This window comes from Cherax quadricarinatus, chromosome 21 (genome assembly GCF_038502225.1).
Source record: "Cherax quadricarinatus isolate ZL_2023a chromosome 21, ASM3850222v1, whole genome shotgun sequence".
In the NCBI taxonomy this organism is placed as follows: Eukaryota; Metazoa; Arthropoda; class Malacostraca; order Decapoda; family Parastacidae; genus Cherax; species Cherax quadricarinatus.
This window is the reverse complement of record NC_091312.1, coordinates 20,128,541-20,149,394: the sequence shown is the minus strand read 5'-3', so window position 1 is coordinate 20,149,394 and position 20,854 is coordinate 20,128,541. Positions and strand designations below refer to the sequence as shown.

General features: G+C 39.7%; 1 protein-coding gene across 4 annotated transcripts in view; it reads right to left on the bottom strand.

Annotated features, from left to right (window-relative positions):
• LOC128689001 (prostaglandin E2 receptor EP4 subtype) overlaps positions 1-20,854 on the bottom strand; it is a 221,567-nt gene that overhangs the window by 36,970 nt on the left and 163,743 nt on the right. For 2 of the 4 annotated variants that reach the window (XM_070087283.1, XM_070087285.1), the window contains exon 8: positions 15,051-15,095. The exons of the other annotated variants lie outside the window; for them this stretch is intronic. In XM_070087283.1, the coding sequence (XP_069943384.1) occupies positions 15,051-15,095 (45 nt within the window). The remainder of the gene's footprint in view (positions 1-15,050; positions 15,096-20,854) is intronic. 4 annotated transcript variants of the gene reach the window in all.

Here is a 20,854-nt window from a genome sequence, read left to right as displayed (position 1 = left end):
TTACTAATGAAATCTAGGTGAGGCCTTACTATAAAAAAGCACCTGAATTATTTTAACAAATATAAAAATTTGAGCTAAGGTAGTTCTTTAAAGCTAAAATAAAGGAGACAATATAAAAGGGACTAAAAAAATTTGTGGTGAACAAATAAAGTGGTAATCACCTGTCTCACAGGTACACATAAATACAAGTATACATAGTATAAATTACCTAGGATAACCCAAAAAATCCAGACAGTGCTATACTCTGCTTGAAGATGTGAGTAAAGGTGATGACACATTCTTGTGGCTCTCTCTGAGACAGAGTGCTAGACGGATAGACAGATAGACAAGGAGCTTGACAGACAAAGAGACAGACAGAAATGTTTGTGTACCAGTGAAAACAAAGCAGGGCGATGCTCATCAAATGTTACCTCTGATCTTTTCTTATCAGCTTCCCCCACCTTCCTGTATGCTCATCAAACATCAGCTCTTATCAGATGTTATCTCATCTTATCATGTCACTGTCAGGGGTGGACTTTTGTTTTTTCATGCTTCAAGGGAACTTATTATTACCCTCATCATCATCATCATCATCATCATCCTCCTCCTCCTCCTCCTCCTCCTCCTCATCCTCCTTCTCCTCATCCTCCTCCTCCTCATCCTCCTCCTCCTTCTTCTCCTCCTCCTCCTCCTTCTCCTCCTCCTCCTCCTCCTCCTCCTCCTCCTCCTCGCTCTCCTTCTCCTCATCCTCCTCCTCCTCCTCCTAATTCTCCTCCTCCTCATCCTCCTTCTTCTTCTCCTCCTCCTCCTTCTCCTCCTCCTCTTCCTTCTCCTCCTCCTCCTCATTATTATTATATACTTCCACATATCCAAAACACTGCTGGGACCTATAAATACTTTGTTTGTATTCCAAGACAATAGTAAATGACCAAGGCAGGTGCAAATGTTCACCTGTCAATGTGTTTGTGACAATTTGAGTAGAATTTCAGTACCTAATACTAGTGTCAGAACAAAGATTGGTTATGAAATGTCAAGAACTACTATAAATTGCAATTATCAGAACACAAAAATTATATAAAATAATTTATTATTTTATTTTATTATCACACAGGCCGATTCCCACCAAGGCAGGGTGGCCCGAAAAAGAAAAACTTTCACCATCATTCACTCCATCACTGTCTTGCCAGAAGGGTGCTTTACACTACAGTTTTTAAACTGCAACATTAACACCCCTCCTTCAGAATGCAGGCACTGTACTTCCCATCTCCAGGACTCAAGTCCGGCCTGCCGGTTTCCCTGAACCCCTTCATAAATTTTACTTTGTTCACACTCCAACAGCACGTCAAGTATTAAAAACCATTTGTCTCCATTCACTCCTATCAAACACGCTCATGCATACCTGCTGGAAGTCCAAGCCCCTCTCACACAAAACCTCCTTTACCCCCTCTCTCCAACCTTTCCTAGGCCGACCCCTACCCCGCCTTCCTTCCACTACAGACTGATACACTCTTGAAGTCATTCTGTTTCGCTCCATTCTCTCTACATGTCCGAACCACCTCAACAACCCTTCCTCAGCCCTCTGGACAACAGTTTTGGTAATCCCGCACCTCCTCCTAACTTCCAAACTACGAATTCTCTGCATTATATTCACACCACACATTGCCCTCAGACATGACATCTCCACTGCCTCCAGCCTTCTCCTCGCTGCAACATTCATCACCCATGCTTCACACCCATATAAGAGCGTTGGTAAAACTATACTCTCATACATTCCCCTCTTTGCCTCCAAGGACAAAGTTCTTTGTCTCCACAGACTCCTAAGTGCACCACTCACTCTTTTTCCCTCATCAATTCTATGATTCACCTCATCTTTCATAGACCCATCCGCTGACACGTCCACTCCCAAATATCTGAATACATTCACCTCCTCCATACTCTCTCCCTCCAATCTGATATTCAATCTTTCATCACCTAATCTTTTTGTTATCCTCATAACCTTACTCTTTCCTGTATTCACCTTTAATTTTCTTCTTTTGCACACCCTACCAAATTCATCCACCAATCTCTGCAACTTCTCTTCAGAATCTCCCAAGAGCACAGTGTCATCAGCAAAGAGCAGCTGTGACAACTCCCACTTTGTGTGTGATTCTTTATCTTTTAACTCCACGCCTCTTGTCAAGACCCTCGCATTTACTTCTCTTACAACCCCATCTATAAATATATTAAACAACCACGGTGACATCACACATCCTTGTCTAAGGCCTACTTTTACTGGGAAATAATTTCCCTCTTTCCTACATACTCTAACTTGAGCCTCACTATCCTCGTAAAAACTCTTCACTGCTTTCAGTAACCTACCTCCTACACCATACACTTGCAACATCTGCCACATTGCCCCCCTATCCACCCTGTCATACGCCTTTTCCAAATCCATAAATGCCACAAAGACCTCTTTAGCCTTATCTAAATACTGTTCACTTATATGTTTCACTGTAAACACCTGGTCCACACACCCCCTACCTTTCCTAAAGCCTCCTTGTTCATCTGCTATCCTATTCTCCGTCTTACTCTTAATTCTTTCAATAATAACTCTACCATACACTTTACCAGGTATACTCAGCAGACTTATCCCCCTATAATTTTTGCACTCTCTTTTATCCCCTTTGCCTTTATACAAAGGAACTATGCATGCTCTCTGCCAATCCCTAGGTACCTTACCCTCTTCCATACATTTATTAAATAATTGCACCAACCACTCCAAAACTATATCCCCACCTGCTTTTAACATTTCTATCTTTATCCCATCAATCCCGGCTGCCTTACCCCCTTTCATTTTACCTACTGCCTCACGAACTTCCCCCACACTCACAACTGGCTCTTCCTCACTCCTACAAGATGTTATTCCTCCTTGCCCTATACACGAAATCACAGCTTCCCTATCTTCATCAACATTTAGCAATTCCTCAAAATATTCCCTCCATCTTCCCAATACCTCTAACTCTCCATTTAATAACTCTCCTCTCCTATTTTTAACTGACAAATCCATTTGTTCTCTAGGCTTTCTTAACTTGTTAATCTCACTCCAAAACTTTTTCTTATTTTCAACAAAATTTGTTGATAACATCTCACCCACTCTCTCATTTGCTCTCTTTTTACATTGCTTCACCACTCTCTTAACCTCTCTCTTTTTCTCCATATACTCTTCCCTCCTTGCATCACTTCTACTTTGTAAAAACTTCTCATATGCTAACTTTTTCTCCCTTATTACTCTCTTTACATCATCATTCCACCAATCGCTCCTCTTCCCTCCCGCACCCACTTTCCTGTAACCACAAACTTCTGCTGAACACTCTAACACTACATTTTTAAACCTACCCCATACCTCTTCGACCCCATTGCCTATGCTCTCATTAGCCCATCTATCCTCCAATAGCTGTTTATATCTTACCCTAACTGCCTCCTCTTTTAGTTTATAAACCTTCACCTCTCTCTTCCCTGATGCTTCTATTCTCCTTGTATCCCATCTACCTTTTACTCTCAGTGTAGCTACAACTAGAAAGTGATCTGATATATCTGTGGCCCCTCTATAAACATGTACATCCTGAAGTCTACTCAACAGTCTTTTATCTACCAATACATAATCCAACAAACTACTGTCATTTCGCCCTACATCATATCTTGTATACTTATTTATCCTCTCTCCTCTGCATTCCTCTCTTCTCCAGGTGCATACACGCTTATTATGACCCACTTCTCGCATCCAACCTTTACTTTAATCCACATAATTCTTGAATTTACACATTCATATTCTCTTTTCTCCTTCCATAACTGATCATTTAACATTACTGCTACCCCTTCCTTTGCTCTAACTCTCTCAGATACTCCAGATTTAATCCCATTTATTTCCCCCCACTGAAACTCTCCTACCCCCTTCAGCTTTGTTTCGCTTAGGGCCAGGACATCCAACTTCTTTTCATTCATAACATCAGCAATCATCTGTTTCTTGTCATCCGCACTACATCCACGCACATTTAAGCATCCCAGTTTTATAAAGTTTTTCTTCTCTTTTTTAGTAAGTGTCTACAGGAGAAGGGGTTACTAGCCCATTGCTCCCGGCATTTTAGTCGCCTCATACGACACGCATGGCTTACGGAGGAAAGATTCTTTTCCACTTCCCCATGGACAATAGAAGAAATAAAGAAGAACAAGAACTATTTAGAAAAAGGAGAAAAACCTAGATGTATGTATATATATATGCATGTGCGTGTCTGTGAAGTGTGACCTAAGTGTTAGTAGGAGTAGCAAGATATCCCTGTTATCTAGCGTGTTTATGAGACAGAAAAAGAAACCAGCAATCCTACCATCATGCAGAACAGTTACAGGTTTCTGTTTCACAGTCATCTGGCAGGACGGTAGTACTTCCCTGGGTGGTTGCTGTCTACCAACACTTCTACAAGAGGCAGAGCTTCATGTTGCCGTCACATGAGCATCCACTGCCAACTTCTCTGCCTCATATCTCTGTAAGTACTGACCCTAATTTTTTTTTTATTCTAAAACACTTAAAATGTTCTCTTTTTTTTCCATAAAAAAAAAATCAAAATATTCGGGGCGCTGCACGAGTGAGCGTATATATACGTTTGGACCATTTAAGGGTTAAATAAGATTGTAAAACAGACAACCACTACCTCTTGTCTAGTTTCAAGTATAGTTACTATGTATTTATTATCTTGTCTGGTTTTAATTAGTTACTATGTATTAGGATTAGTCTGCCCAAAATGCCCTGGCATGATAGTGGCTATCTCTGTACTTAGCAAATCAAAATTGTAATTATACACTGTAACCTTTACAAAGAAATAAACGATCTTATCTTGTCTTATCTATCTAAGGCATGCTCTCATTAGCTGATAAAAACTGTTGCCATACAAATATTATTATTTCAAGCCAATCAGAGAGTTAGTTTGGTTGAATTTTAATGTTACAATTACTTATTGTCAAGTTTCTGATGCCATTCATGCAATAAAAACTGTCACACAATTTATATTTGATAATATGGTAATTACTATAAAATAAAGTACATCAATTAGTAACTTACTATTGTGCACAAATTAATTTTAGTTATACAACATGACTCTCAAACACTTGAGGTGAAGCATCCTCTAGCCTAGAGAGCATGGAGTCAAACTCTGAATTTGGGGACAGACAGAGGTGTATGTTTACCATAACTGAAATAACTGATTTGTTCTGTAATATGCATTACACCAAGAAGACTCCTCAAACAACATGTCATACACAACTATATTTTGCATCATGAGCCTGGTACATGAAACTTCTGTGATATCAGGAACTAAACAAATTTTTATTGACCTAAGAAAAGCTTTTGACACAGTAGACCACGGCATCCTACCCCACAAACTTGACCATTATGGTATAAGAGGCCAAGCGCCTGCATATTTCGAATCCTACCTTACTAATAGGTATCAGTATGCCACCATTAAAGACACAACATCATCAACACAGCCACTTGATACTGGAGTTCTGCAGGGAAGTGTCCTTGGACCCCTGCTCTTCCTCATTTACATCAATGATCTTCCAAACATATCCCAACACCAGAAACCCATTCTCTTTGCTGACGACACGACTTGTCATCTCTCACCCTAATCTTGCCACCCTCAACACCATTGTTAATGAGGAGCTGCTCAAAATATCAACTTGGATGACAGCCAATAAACTTACACTTAACACTGACAAAATCTACTATATTATGTTTGGTAGCAGAGCAGGTGCTGCGCAATTTAACATTAAGATTGACAACACTCTAATTGCCAGACATAATGAGGGCAAATTCCTAGGCCTATACCTCGACAACAACCTGAATTTCAGCACCCATATCCAACACATAACAAAAAAAGTATCCAAAACAGTTGAGATCCTCTCCAAGATACGATACTACGTGCCGCAAAATGCCCTTCTCACACTATACCATTCACTCATTTATCCATACCTCACCTATGCTATTTGTGCTTGGGGATCAACTGCAGCAACACACCTAAAGCCAATAATAACTCAACAAAAAGCCGCAGTAAGAATAATCACTAAATCCCATCCCTGGCAACACACCCCCCCACTCTTCATAGATCTAAACTTACTCCCTGTTCAGAACATCCACACTTACTACTGTGCAATCTACATATACAGGACCTTAAATTCCATATTAACCTTGATCTAAAATGCTTTCTTGATAGTTGTGACAGGACCCACAGGCATAACACCAGACACAAACATCTCTACGACATTCCCTGTGTCCGACAAAACCTTTACAAAAATTCAATGTATGTCAAAGGCCTTAAAATCTGGAACACCCTACCTGAAAACTATAGAACTGCAGACACATTCATCACCTTCAAAACTACCGTTAGAAAACATTTTATCTCCCTGATACACCCCGTCAACTAACTACATAAAAACCACCTGGTGGTTCACACTTACACTCACTCACTCACCCATTTGACTATAAGCACAGAAATACGTATCTTAATCTTAAAATAATGATTCCTAATTATTATTATTATCACATATCATCATCATCATCATCCTCCTCCTCCTTTATACTCCATACATCTCACTCATCATCTTCATTATATCATATCATAAATTTATACTCATATATACATATCACTCATCACTGTATATATAAGCTGTATTTCATATCAGCTATATATAACCATATATTTGTAACATATCATTTATATATATATATATTATAAGCTATATATCTTCCACCTTGTCAGCATGGCAAAAAAGTATAAAAACGGTTTGGGATCTTCTTTGAATAGGTACTGGGTAACGCAAAGTAGTATTATACACGCTATACCATTCGCTCATTTGTCACATGTATCACTGTGCTGTTGTTGGCGGGGATCGCTGCGGCTTAATGCACCTAAAGCCAGTAATAACTCAACAAAGCCACGGTAAGAATAATCACTAAATCCATCACAGTAGCCCCACTCTTCATAGATCTAAACTTACTCTGTTCCAGAACATCCACACTTACCACTGTGCAATCTACATATACAGGACCTTAAATTCCAATAACCTTGACCTAAATGCTTTCTTCAGTAGTAGTGACGGACCCACAGGAATAACACCGAACACAAACATCTCTCTGACATTCCCGTGTTCACTTAACCTTTACAAATTCAATTTCAGGTCAAGGCCTAAAATATGAATACCCTGCCTGAAAACTCTGGGGCTCGAACACATTCATCCACCTTCAAAACTACCAGTAAAACATCTTATCTCTGATACACCGTCAACTAACTTTACATAAAAAACCACCTGGTGATTCTGCCACTCACTCACCCATTTGATATAAGCACAAATGCATATCTTAATCTTAAAATAATGATTCCACAACTTCCATTATTATTATTGCCACGTATCATCATCATCCTCATCCTCCTCCTCATCCTCTCCTCTTCCTTTTCCTCCTCCTCTCCTCTCCTCCTACTTCTCTCCTCCTTTTCCTCTCCTCCTCCTCCTTCCTCCTCCTCCTCCTCCTCCCTCCCTTCTCTCTCCTCCTTCTCCTCCTCCTTCTCCTCCTCCCTCCTCCTTCATCTCTCCCTCCTTCTTTATACTCCTCCCTCGATATATATCACTCCTCTCCTTCTTCAACTATAATACTCATCATATACATACCTTTATCATTATCTCCTTTATATATATCATATAATAATATTCCCTTACATGTCCTTTGTAGCTTAGTAAATAAAACGATTTGGGATCTCTACGAACATTGCTATGTGTGTATAAAAATGCCTTCACTATCACCATTCACTCATTTGTCCATACTCACCCTATGCTTTTTGTGGCGGGGATCGCTGCAACAACGCGCCTAAAGCCAATAATAACCGGCAAAAGCGCGGTAAGAATAATCACTAAATCATCACGGCGGCTTTACTCTTCATAGATCTAAACTTACTCCCTGTTCAGAACATCCACACTTACTACTGTGCAATCTACATATACAGGACCTTAAATTCCAATACAGTGGACCCCCGGTTAACGATTTTAATCCGTGCAAGAGGGGTAATTGTTATGCGAAATAATCGCTATGTGAATGAATTTTCCCCATAAGAAATAATGGAAATCAAATTAATCCGTGCAAGACACCCAAAAGTATGAAAAAAAAAAATTTTACCACATGAAATATACATTTTCCCACACACAAAGAGAAGGATACATGCACAATAGTAGAGTAGTACATGCACAGTATATATTGTGCATGTACTAGTCTACTAAATGAAGAATAAATGACACTTACCTTTATTGAAGATGCAGCAATGACTGATGAGACACTGTGTCCTGGGAGTGCCTTTTCCTCCTGAGTACTGTAGGTCCTGTTTGGCATTTTCTTCCAGAACAGGCCTTATCACACTGTGTATGCCACTACGATTCTTAAATCTCTCAAACCAACCTTTGCTGACTTTAAATTCACCAATATGAGCACTAGTTCCAGGCATTTTTCCCTGTTCACCTGGGTGTTAGTTGACTTGTGTGGGTTGCATCCTGGGAGACAAGATTAAGGACCCCAATGGAAATAAGTTAGACAGTCTTCGATGACACTGACTTTTTTGGGTTATCCTGGGTGGCAAATCCTCTGGGGTTAATTGTTTCTTGGTATTCTCAATAAGCCACACCAACAACGGTGCTACAGCAGCAGCAGCAGCTGACAGTGCAGCAGCAGCAGCAGCTGACAGTGCAGCAGCAGCAGCAGCTGTACCACCAATAGTAGCGATGGTTGATTGGGGTTTATTATACAACCTGGCCAGCTCGGAGACATGCACTCCACTTTCATACTTATCAATGATCTTTTTCTTCATCTCTATTGTAATTCTCACCCTTATTGCTGTAGGGTTGGCACTAGAAGCTTTCTTGGGGCCCATGGTCACTTATTTTCCAGAAAAAGCACCGAAAACACTGTAATAATACGAAATATTCCGATTGTATGCTTGGATGTTACCGCGGAGGCTGGCTGGTAAACAATGCCACCGGCGGAACATGTGAGCGCATCTCGGACGAAAATCGGTAAGCGGGTTTTTAAGCGGTATGCGAGGCAAAATTTTTGCAATTAAAGTAAGCGGTATGCGAAATAATCGCTATGTGATGCCATCGTTATGCGGGGGTCCACTGTATTAACCTTGACCTAAAATGCTTTCTTGATAGTTGTGACAGGACCCACAGGCATAACACCAGACATAAACATCTCTACGACATTCCCCGTGTCCAACTAAACCTTTACAAAAATTCAATTTATGTCAAAGGCCCTAAAATCTGGAACACCCTACCTGAAAACTCTAGAACTGCAGACACATTCATCACCTTCAAAACTACCGTTAGAAAACATCTTATCTCCCTGATACACCCCGTCAACTAACTCCATAAAAACCACCTGGTGGTTCACACTTACACTCACTCACCCATTTGACTATAAGCACAGAAATACGTATCTTAATCTTAAAATAATGATTCCTAACTAGTCATACGTTTGCCTGTGATACTCCAATGTAGAAACTATGTATTGTGCCAAAACAAAAGCATTCACATTGCTAAACTCACAAACTAGTACAGTGGAACCTCAAAAATCGAACTGCTCCCAACACGACCAATTATGTAAATGTATTTTTGTAAGTGCTTTTATAAGTGTATTTTTGAGGGTCTGAAATGGACTAATCAAATTTACAATATTCCTGATGGGAATAAATTCATTCGGTAAAGGCACTCGAACAGCCTTCTGGACCGAAGAAAGTTCGATATTTGAGGTTCCACTTTATTTTGTCACTTAGTATTTAGTCAACTTACTCCACAATTTGTAATAATTTAGGGTTAAGAATTAATCTAAGTTTGCCCGAAATGCCTAGCCATGCTAGGTGTTCTAGTGGCCCCCTCTGTAATTAGTATTTTATTACATGTAAACCACACAATAACCAAAATCTGTAAACCCCGCATTGTAATCCTTACAGAGAATAAACTTTGATTGATTGATCAATTCTATACCACTTCTGCTGATTTACGTCTTTCAGAGTACATTCTATAGGTACAGGAATGCTAAGTATTCTGGAGCCTAGGTATTCTAAATATTCTGTAGGGATTAGTCATTTTGCTACACCAATTGGAAAAAAACCTACAAGTTGTGATTATTTTGTGCGCACAGTTCCCCCCACTTCAAAAAGTACTACTGCACGATTGATGGACTGATATCATTTTTATCTCACCACTACTGCTGTTTCCATTAATTTTTTATTCCCTCTGCATTTGACTGAAGAAGCCTAACGAGTAGGCGAAACATTTCAGAGATATTCTCAATTGTTGCACATGTCTCGCTCATCAACTTTGGTATTTTATACCTATTTCATATATAGTTTGATGTTGCCAGTGTGGTATTGTTACGGAGTACTGTAAAAAAAAATATTTATATAAAATAACGCTCCATATATAATGTCATTTACTGTGTAGTATACGGAAAGTGGACGTGTATTATTCCCTGCAAGTGAATGCATTTTATTCCTGTCAGTCAGGCAGTGACCAGGACAGGAGCAGATGAGAGGTGTTTTTAGTTCAGTACCAGACAGGTGGTCACAGGGTAAAGCCATCATGTTTATGCAGTAGATTGAGTAGGTAAGTTTTTTAGTGTATACTATAGGTGTTTGTGTTTAAGTGCTCTCATGTTTATTTGTAAAGCCCTAGTATGCAGGGGCCTGTGTTTTGGAGAGTATTTAACGTTTCCACTGTAGGCTATGTAGCCTGCAGAAAGGGGGGGTATCATGGAGCCTCCCTGTTCATAAATGTTCCTTTATTTCGTTTAACTCATTAGTAGCAGTGTGCTAGTGAGCTAATGTGAACTGGAGTGTGGTGTTTTTTGTAGTAGTTATAAGTTGTATGTAAGTACTATAACTACTACAAAAACCACCACACTCCAGTTCACATTAGCTCACTAGCACACTGCTACTAATGAGTTAAACAAAATAAATGAACATTTATGAACAGGGAGGCTCCATGATACCCCCCCTTTCTGCAGGCTACATAGCCTACAGTGGAAACGTTAAATACTCTCCAAAACACAGGCCCTGCATACTAGGGCTTTACAAATAAACATGAGAGTACTTAAACACAAACACCTATAGTATACACTAAAAAACTTGCCAAAATTACCTACTCAAACTACCGCCCAAAAATGATGGCTTTACCCCGTGACCACCCGTCTGGTACTGAACTAAAAACACCTCTCATCTGCTCCTGTCTTGGTCACTGCCTGACTGACAGGAATAAAATGCGTTCACTTACAGGGAATAATACATGTCCACTTTCTGTATACTACACAGAAAATGACATTATACATGTATATGGAGCGTTATTTTATATAAATATTTGTTTTTACAGTACTCCGTAACAGGTATCCATATTTTACTTACATTTGTCCAAAATGTAAATTACAATTGCACAGTTATTTCTTGCTTTAATGTACACTGCTATTTGACATTGTCTTCAAGTTACAGCGATATATTCGTTGTTGGTCATTGATGGGTTCAATTAAATTGTGCTTAAATTAATATTTGTCTTTTTGTCTTTAAGAGCAATTGTGATCTTGTTTGCTGCTCTGTTTCCTGTCATACCAGATAATGGCTGATTGTGGCAACCAAATCAAGCTAATGTACCTAGAGTTGAGTTTAGAACCTCTAGAATTGCTAGCCTCTTCGAAGCTAATTCGTCTATGCTCGGAGTCATTGCTGCTAGCTACTGTAGTTGCCACAAAGCCTCACTTCTGTTACATTTCTTCACTTAAAATTATTTCCACTTCTATGACTGCTCACTTGGTTGGAGGTCATAGCAAATTAAACTAATTAGTTGCCATTTCTGGATGACAGATGTAGTGCTGTCCGGATCTATCCATTACTGCTGCGAATTTATGAGTTAGAGATAATTCCTCTTCAGTGACCTATTTTCAGACAAACCTTACATTTCATGGTCTTCACCTTGCCAGAATGCGAAGACCATGAAAGATGATTCCGTACATACCTCCCTGGCCACATTCTGAGACAGTGCCCGGCTTCATACACACCTGGGTTCAGCCTTACCCGCAGGGACAGCATCCATCTTCATGTGTATACCAGTCTCTCTGTGCATGCCTGGGCTTATCCCTACCTGCAGGGAGTACGTCTATCCTTCATGTGCATGCGTTAGCTTACCATGCACACTTAGCCTAATCTTGTCTACTTGTGACAGCACTGAGGACTTTGTTTCCCAAATTTACATTACTGCCTCAAGATCTAGTCAAGTTCATATGAAGTTTCAAATTACTTCCCTCATGTATACACATCTATATACAAATATTTGAGTACACTTTAAATTATATTTCCTTGGACGTATTATTTAAATATTTGGAATTTGTCGATATTTCAATTATTCCTTTATTTACTTAATGGATCTTTACATTATATCATATCCTCAATTCTCTTACGTAGACCATGTTGCATCCCACAGCATGGACTGGTGTATACTTGTGCTTCACTGTTGTGGGTCATAAGGATAATTTTTCTTGGTTAGGTTTCTGATGGAAGACATAGCTATGGCAGCTATGCTCATGTACTTCTAGAAAGGGCTTATATGGTAATGTTGGCCACTTCTCTTCTAGGTAGAATCAAGACAGTGTTGATAGAGTTGAGTATATTCTTAGCTCTGTGTTTGCTATCTTGTATGAAGAAGGGAGGGAAGTGTATACATATTAAGGTATGGGTCATGTACTGGAATTCTTCTAGGAATCAAGGAAATAAGAAAGATTATATGAGTAAGCTAATCTTTATATGTAAGATTTTTGGAGATTCTGAAAGAAGTGTGTCTGCTGGATGAACTTCAGAGAAAGATATCAAGCAATTGTGGTTTGCCTTCTTTTCTATTCAAGATAAATTTGATAGCACAGTAATTTCGATGATGGTGATTGGAGAAAGGTCTTGAATGTTAAGTCTTCTGGGATGAATGATCAAAATGTCATCAGCATATCTGAACCATATAATCATGTTAGGAATGTTTTTGATAAATCCTTCAGTCTATTATTTTTCCATAAAATAAAAAATGTTAGCCAGGACTGCACTCCACTGACTACCCATGGCTAAGTCAACATACAGTTTGAAAATTTTATTTTTATATCTGAAGAAGTTTGTTTTTGTACTGCTGGACGAGTGCTATAAAGCCACGGTTGGACAGATATGAGTTAGCGTCAAATGTAAGTTTACGTTTGAGTGTATCAACAACCCCCTAGCAGGTCCTGCCCACCTGGGACAATGTCTGTACCTCTCTTCTGGCTTCAATATACAGTACAAAGTGTCCATCCTCCTTGCTGTGTGTCAGATGACTAAGGATAAGTGAATGAACATCTATCAAGTCTAAAGATTAATTACATCATCTTTCCCTGTCTTCAACATATAGTCTCTGTAATGAATTAAAAAAAAAAAAAAACAGCGGCTGGTGAGAGGCCTTCATAATAAAAATATGCAGGTGTTGCACATGTATCATTCGTTTGGTCACTATTATATACTATGAATGTAATGATACCTTTGTGACACATCAACACTATGGAATCTTGGTACAGAGAATATCTTTTATAATCCTATTGCTAACCTCTGTCCCCAGTGCTTGGGCACGGCCTATTTCCACTTAGTGGCCCCCGCCCACCTTCATCTGCTGCAACTCTCTTTTGGCTCCAATGTGGAAGTGTGAATTCTCCTGCTTCTGCTTTAGATTGGTCAAAGATAAGGTAGTGAACACCTGTCCAATGTCTTCAATATATAATTTCAGTATAATAATGAAAACGACAAAGATTAGCGAAACGTCATCATGATAAAGGTACCCAGTATTTCACTGGTGCCTTATTAATTACCTATGGGCTGATAATGCAAAAAATGTGCAAAATTTTTAACAATTATTTTCTGTTAGTCTTTGCATAAGAAGAGAAACAAGATCCAAGTAAGACACATATGCAACAGTTAGGTATCTTTATTTCGCAACGTTTTGCCTACACAGTAGGCTTCTACTTTTCTGTACTCGACTGAAGAAGCCTACTGTGTAGGCGAAACGTTTCGAAATAAAGATACCTAACTGTTGCATATGTGTCTTACCTAACAATCTGTCAGTATTTTATAACATTTTAATGTTCAAGATCCAAGTAACCAAGTGTCTTCATTGAGGAATCTTTAATTGGTTGCCAGAGTATCTTTTTTTTATATTTCTACTTCCAATTTTTCATTTTTATTTCACTGGTAACACGAGAAAGCCTCATCTGATCAGTTTCAAAGTTTCAGCATTAGTGTGTGGTAACTAGGTCAAGATTCTAGGAATAGTTGTCATGAGTAAGTGCACAAGACAATTGTGGCTTCAGTATTAATGACTGATGTGTCTTACGGCCAGGAAAGTTTGCATTAATTATTGACTGCAGGTCCCAGTTTGTCTGTTTTTTCAAGGTTGTAGAAAAACTGAAATCCTGCTTTTCATGTAATAATTTCTGAGTGCCTCATCCAACTGACTGGCTTCACACTTCAACGCTGATAACTTGATAATGTAAATTCTAACAGGCACCAAATTTAATGACCTGGCGTATTATAGAATATTGGGCTTTCTGAGAAAAGAGAATGCCTCTTCAATTTGGCTTCAAATCTTAGTAGAAGGTTTGAATAAGTTTTGGGCTGAGTACCTTCTCATTTACCATTTTTATGGAAGAAACTGATACATTAGCATCCATGTGGTAACTTGTGAATACCTCTTCTGATTTGTTTCAAATCTTCAACGTTTACATTAACCACATTAAAAACTTATGTCCCACCCTGCACTATTCCTTTAGTGTGCAATGAGGCACATTGGACTGGGGTTATGCAATACTAGGATATTTTTCTCACACCGCACAGTGACCTAGATGCATCTAGTTTCCGAAGACCTCCTGTTTACCATGGATGTTATCAAGTCCCTGATGGACGAAACATCCTCATAAATATAATGGCATAACCCGCAGATTGTGTCTTATTTACCTAGAGCCGCATCCGACACCGCAACCGCATCTCCGTTACACACTCCTGAAAACCACGTGGAGGACTAAAGTTATTCTGACAAACTTGTAATGTTATTCTTAAATTATACATACTTCATTATTATTGTAACTCATCTTGGGGTGTGTGCTGAGCACAGTGGTCAAGAAGTAAATAAATTAGCACGTATACACTTGTGGGAGTGTGATGGTGGGAATACACACTTGTGGGATTGTGGTGGTGGGAATACACACTTATGGGATTATGGTGGTGGGAATATACACTGTGGGATTATGATGGTGGTGGGAATACACACTTGTGAGATTATCGTGGTAAGAATACACACTTGTGGGATTGTGGTGGTGGGAATACACACTTGTGGGATTATGATGGTGGTGGGAACACACACTTATGGGATTATGGTGGTGGGAATACACACTTGTGGGATTATGATGGTGGTGGGAACACACACTTATGGGATTATGGTGGTGGGAATACACACTTGTGGGATTATGATGGTGGTGGGATTATGGTGGTGGAAATACACACTTGTGGGATTGTGATGGTGGGAATACACACTTGTGGGATTGTGGTGGTGGGAATACACACTTGTGGGATTGTGGTGGTGGGAATACACACTTGTGGGATTGTGGTGGTGGGAATACACACTTGTGGGATTGTGGTGGTGGGAATACATGCTTGTGGGATTGTGGTGGTGGGAATACACACTTGTGGGATGGTGGTGGTGGGAATACACACTTGTGGGATGGTGGTGCTGAGAATACACACACATGGGGTGGTAGTGGTGGGAATACACACATGTGGGATGGTGGTGGTGGGAATATACACACATGTGGGATGGTGGTGATGGGTATACACACATGCAGGATGGTGGTGGTGGGAATTCACACATGTGGGATGGTGGTGGTGGTGGGAATTCATACATGTGGGATGGTGGTGGTGGTGGGAATTCATACATGTGGGATGGTGGTGGTGGTGGGAATTCATACATGTGGGATGGTGGTGGTGAGAATACACACCTGTGGGATGGTGATGGTGGTGGTTTGAATATACAGCTGGGGTAGTGGGAATATAAAGCTGGGGTTGTAGGAATATACATCTGGGGTGATGTTGGTGATGGGACTCTACAACTGGTGTGGTGGTGGGAATGTACAACTGGGGTGGTGGTGGGAATATACAACTGGGGTCGTGGTGGGAATATACAACTAGGGTGATGGTGGCAGGAATATACAACTGGGGTGGTGGTGGTGGTTGTTGGAATATACAACTGGGGTGGTGGTGGTGGTGGGAATATACAAGTGGGGTGGTGGTGGGTTACATTGTAATCCACAGTTACTTAAGTTATACATATTATTCCTCACATAAGGTTCTAAGCAATGTCACTAATTTCACTCCTGGTATGTTGACTTGCTAATTTCACCCCCGGTATGTTGACTCGCTAATTTCACTCCCAGTATGTTGACTCGCTAATTTCACTCCAAGTATGTTGACTCGCTATTTTCACCCCTGGTATGCTGACTCGCTAATTTCACTGTCGTTATGTTGACTTTCAAGCAATTTTACTCTGGTATTTTCACTCCCAGTAAAAAATATAAATAGTTTTATTTAATTACTTAAATAATAAACATTTAACTTAGGCACAGTAATATTAACACTAACCTAGGCTAACATTATTTAACTAAACCTCGCCTAACTTACACCTAACCTATTTTAACTATCTAACCTAACCATAAACTGCTTGGTTTATAATTTTTTAAATGTTTTTGATGATGGTTTTTATTAGCAGGAGTACCATTAGTGGGAGACCCATTAGCGGGAGTCCCATTACCGAGAGTCCCATTAACAGAAACTGTCGCAAGAAAGCAGTCTACTGATACATACTATTAATCACACACTGTGTTGCATGTCTCTGTGGGGACAAGAAATCTTGATCCTAACTCAGGAGCTGCATATGATAGGATGGATGGGTAAGCAATGTGGCAGGTGCTTCAAGTGTATTGAATAGGAGGTAGGTCACCGAGAGCAGTTAAGAGTTTTTATGAGGATAGTGAGGCTCAGGTTAGGGTATGTAGGAGGGAGATTATTTCCCAGTAAAAGTAAACATTAACCAGGGATGCGTGATGTAATTTCCACCTCCAGGACTCAAGCCCGGCTAATCAGTTTCCCTGGATCCCTTCGCAAAATATTGCCTTGCTCACACTCCAACACCTCGCTAAGTCTCAAAAACCTATCTGTCCTAAACACACACATGCTTCCTGGATATCCTTGCATTCGCAGACAAAACTTATTTTACCCCCCCTTCTCTCCAAATTTTCCTAGGGGGACCCCTACCCCACCTTCCCTCCACTACAGATTTATACACCCTTCAAGTCTTCCACTGCTTCTAGCCTTCTACTCGCTGCAACATTCACCACCTATGTTTCATATTTATATAAGTGTTGGTACAATTATACTCATACATTCCCCCCTTTTGCCTCTATGAATAACACTGTCTCCACAGATGCCTCAATGCATCACCCATCTTTTTTTCTATGATAATTCTACGGTTCACCTCGTCTTTCATAGGTCAATCTGCAGACAAATTCATTTCAAAATATCTGAACAAATTCATTTCCTCCATGCTCCCTCCTTCCTATCTAATATCCAATTTTCGATTACCTAAATCGTTTGTTACCCTCATCACTTTGCTCTTTCCTATGTTCATTTCCTCCATTTACAAATGCTCCCAAATTTGTCCACCAACCTTTGCAACTTCTCTTCAGAATCTCCCAAAAGCAGTGTCATCGGCACTAAGCAACTGTGACAACTCCCACTTTCTAACAGATGCTGCATATTTTAATCCCACACCTCTTCCCAATATCTCAGCATTCGCTTCTTTTACAACTCCATGTTAAATAACCATGATGACATCACGTTTCCCTGTCTTAAGCCTACTTTTACTTGAAATAATCTTCCTCTCTCTTCTGCATACTCTGAGCCTCACTATCCTCATAAAAACTCTCAACTGCTTTCAGTAACCTACCACTTATTCCGTACACTTGCAATATCTGCCACATTGCTCTCCTATCCACCCTATCATATGTCTTTCCTAAAGCCATAAATACAACGAAAACTTCTCTATCTTTATTTAAATACTGTTCACTTATATTCTTCATTAAAAGCACTTGGTTTGGGAAATTCCCTACCCTTCCTAAGGCATCCTTGTCTATCATCGATCTTGCTCTCCATCTTACCGTCAATTCTATTATAAATAACAAATGTACACTTTACCTGGTATACTCAACAGGTTAATTGCCCTATATATTTTACACCCTCTTTTATCCCCCTTTTCCTTACACAAAGGAATTATGCACACTGCTAATCCCTAGGTACCTTCCCCTTATCATAGATTTATTGAATAGAAGTACTAACCACTCTTAACCTTTTCAGGGTTTCTGACGTACTAGTACAGCTTATGCACCAGGGTTATTGATGTACTAGAACGCCTAAATTCTAGCGCCCTCAAATCTAGCGAGAGAAAGCTGGTAGGCCTTCATATGAAAGAATGGGTCTATGTGGTCAGTGTGCATGGTATAAAAAAAATCCTGCAGCACTCAGTGCATAATGAGAAAAATAAACTCCAACCATGTTTTTGGTTTAAAACAGCGACATTGCAGTGTATTTTCATATGGTATTTATGGTTGTATTCTAGTTTTCCTGGTCTCATTTTATAGAATTGAAGACATATTACAGAAATTGAGATGATTTTGAATGGTTTCATAATGAAAAGTACCTTGAAATTGAGCTCAAAGTAGCAGAAATGTTCGATTTTTACCAAATTTCAAAAGTAAAGAAATCATGCCAAGCGTGACTCACGAAATCGTAATGACATGATTGCAAGCAAACCATACCACAGGCGGGGATAGCACCCACGGTCAGAGAGACTCTCTGATCGCGGGTTCTATCCCCGCCTGTGGTATGGTTTGTTTGCAATCGTGTCATTATGATTTCATGAGTCATGTTGACGGCTTTGAGGGGATTTGAGCTAGAGTTCATCACGGCCATGCTAGCTGGAGATTCGTCTGTAAAAATGGACGAATCTTATTGTGGCTAGCTAGTCCAGTGGCTAACGCGATGGTCTGGAGTTCTGAGACTCTCTAATTGCGGGTTCTATCTCCACCCGTGGTGTGGTTTTTTTATGCCAAGCGTCCAATACATGTCAACTGATGAGTCTAATATTCTTTCACAAGTGCACTGATATCATTTATACCATTTCTACACTAATGAAGTAGTCTGCATAACAGTAAATCTTCTATTTTTTGTGAGAATAAAAATTCAAAGTGGAAAGCAAAAGAGATGTAAGAAAGGCCCGAGGACGTGACTAATGAACAGAGAAAATTTTATTTTAGTGCCAGGAATGTCTGTCTTGCTTATTCTGGACCTTATTTGGAAATTGGCATCTTCTGAAATTTGTGTGAAATTGGCAAATTTGCCAATTTCTGACAACTTTATTGGATACTTGAAATCAGTAAATAGGTGGTTTCTTGCACTCATTCGATAGAAAAAATGGAGTTTTAGCAAAATGGATATGATTTTTGTCGACTAATACACTGAATTGGCCGAAAATAGGGCTCAAAGTGGGCGAAATCACTGATGCGTAAGCATCGCCGAGACCGCTAACTTCGCAAGAGCATAATTCCATAAGTTTTCCATTAAATTTCATACTTTTGGTGTCATTATGATCGGGAAAAGATTCTCTATCATTTCATAAGAAAAAATAATTTTCTATTTTTCCGAAAAATTTTCGACCCTAAGAACGAGTTTAGGAGAAGGCCTCTCGACCCTGAAAGGGTTACACTATAGTGGACCCTCGGTTATTTCTGTTCCACTTATCGGCCAACTCGGTTATCGGCCGGTTTTTCAGCTCCCGGTTATCAGCCATTATTTCGCTTATCAGCCATATGGTACACGTCAACCCGCTGCCACCAGCCGCGAGCGTGGGTTGATGTGTCTGGCTTTGTCTCTGGGTGAGTGAGGAAGCTTCTGCTCATTCATCCAAATATTTCGCTATAATTCATTGATTTTCATGGTTATCGATTAAGTGCAACTGGGAAATAAGGACTCATGGCCCAAAAGAAAGTTCCTAGTAAGGTTCCTTTGGTAAAGAAAGTGAGAAACATGATGGAATTTAAAAAAGATGTTGAAAAATCTGAGAGTGGTTTTTGAGTGCTAGAATTTGCCAAGATGTATGGGAAAAACAAATTAATAATCACTTCTATCCTGGTAAAGAAAGAACAAATCATCACTATCCCACATAAGAACACAGAAATGGAGGAACACTGCAGAAGGTCTACTCATATACTTATCCAGTCTCTCTTCCAACCTACCCAAGATTTTAGACTCTATAACCCCACTCGGTAGATCACCACATGCAGCATTCTCCACCTGACCCAGCATTCTCAACCTGACTATAAATACTCACATACCTTCCACCCAGGTAGATCTGTTTGTGACTTGGGAAAGTCCACTGTGTGGGCGAAATGTTGTCAATAAAGGATCACATTATACTGCATATGTGTTTATATTTCCATTGTGTCGGTATTTTATACCATTTATTTCCAAAGTGTAGAATTAACAGTGTAGCAAGTAAGTTAAGCAAGTGATAGAAAAACAACACGAAAGTAACTCTCCAATGTTGTTGGATGTGTGTACATCCGCTGGCCTGCTATCTTCCACAACCCTAAACCTCTGCCAGCATCTCCTCCATCAAACTAACTAATTAACCCCTTGATTGTCGCAACCCCAAA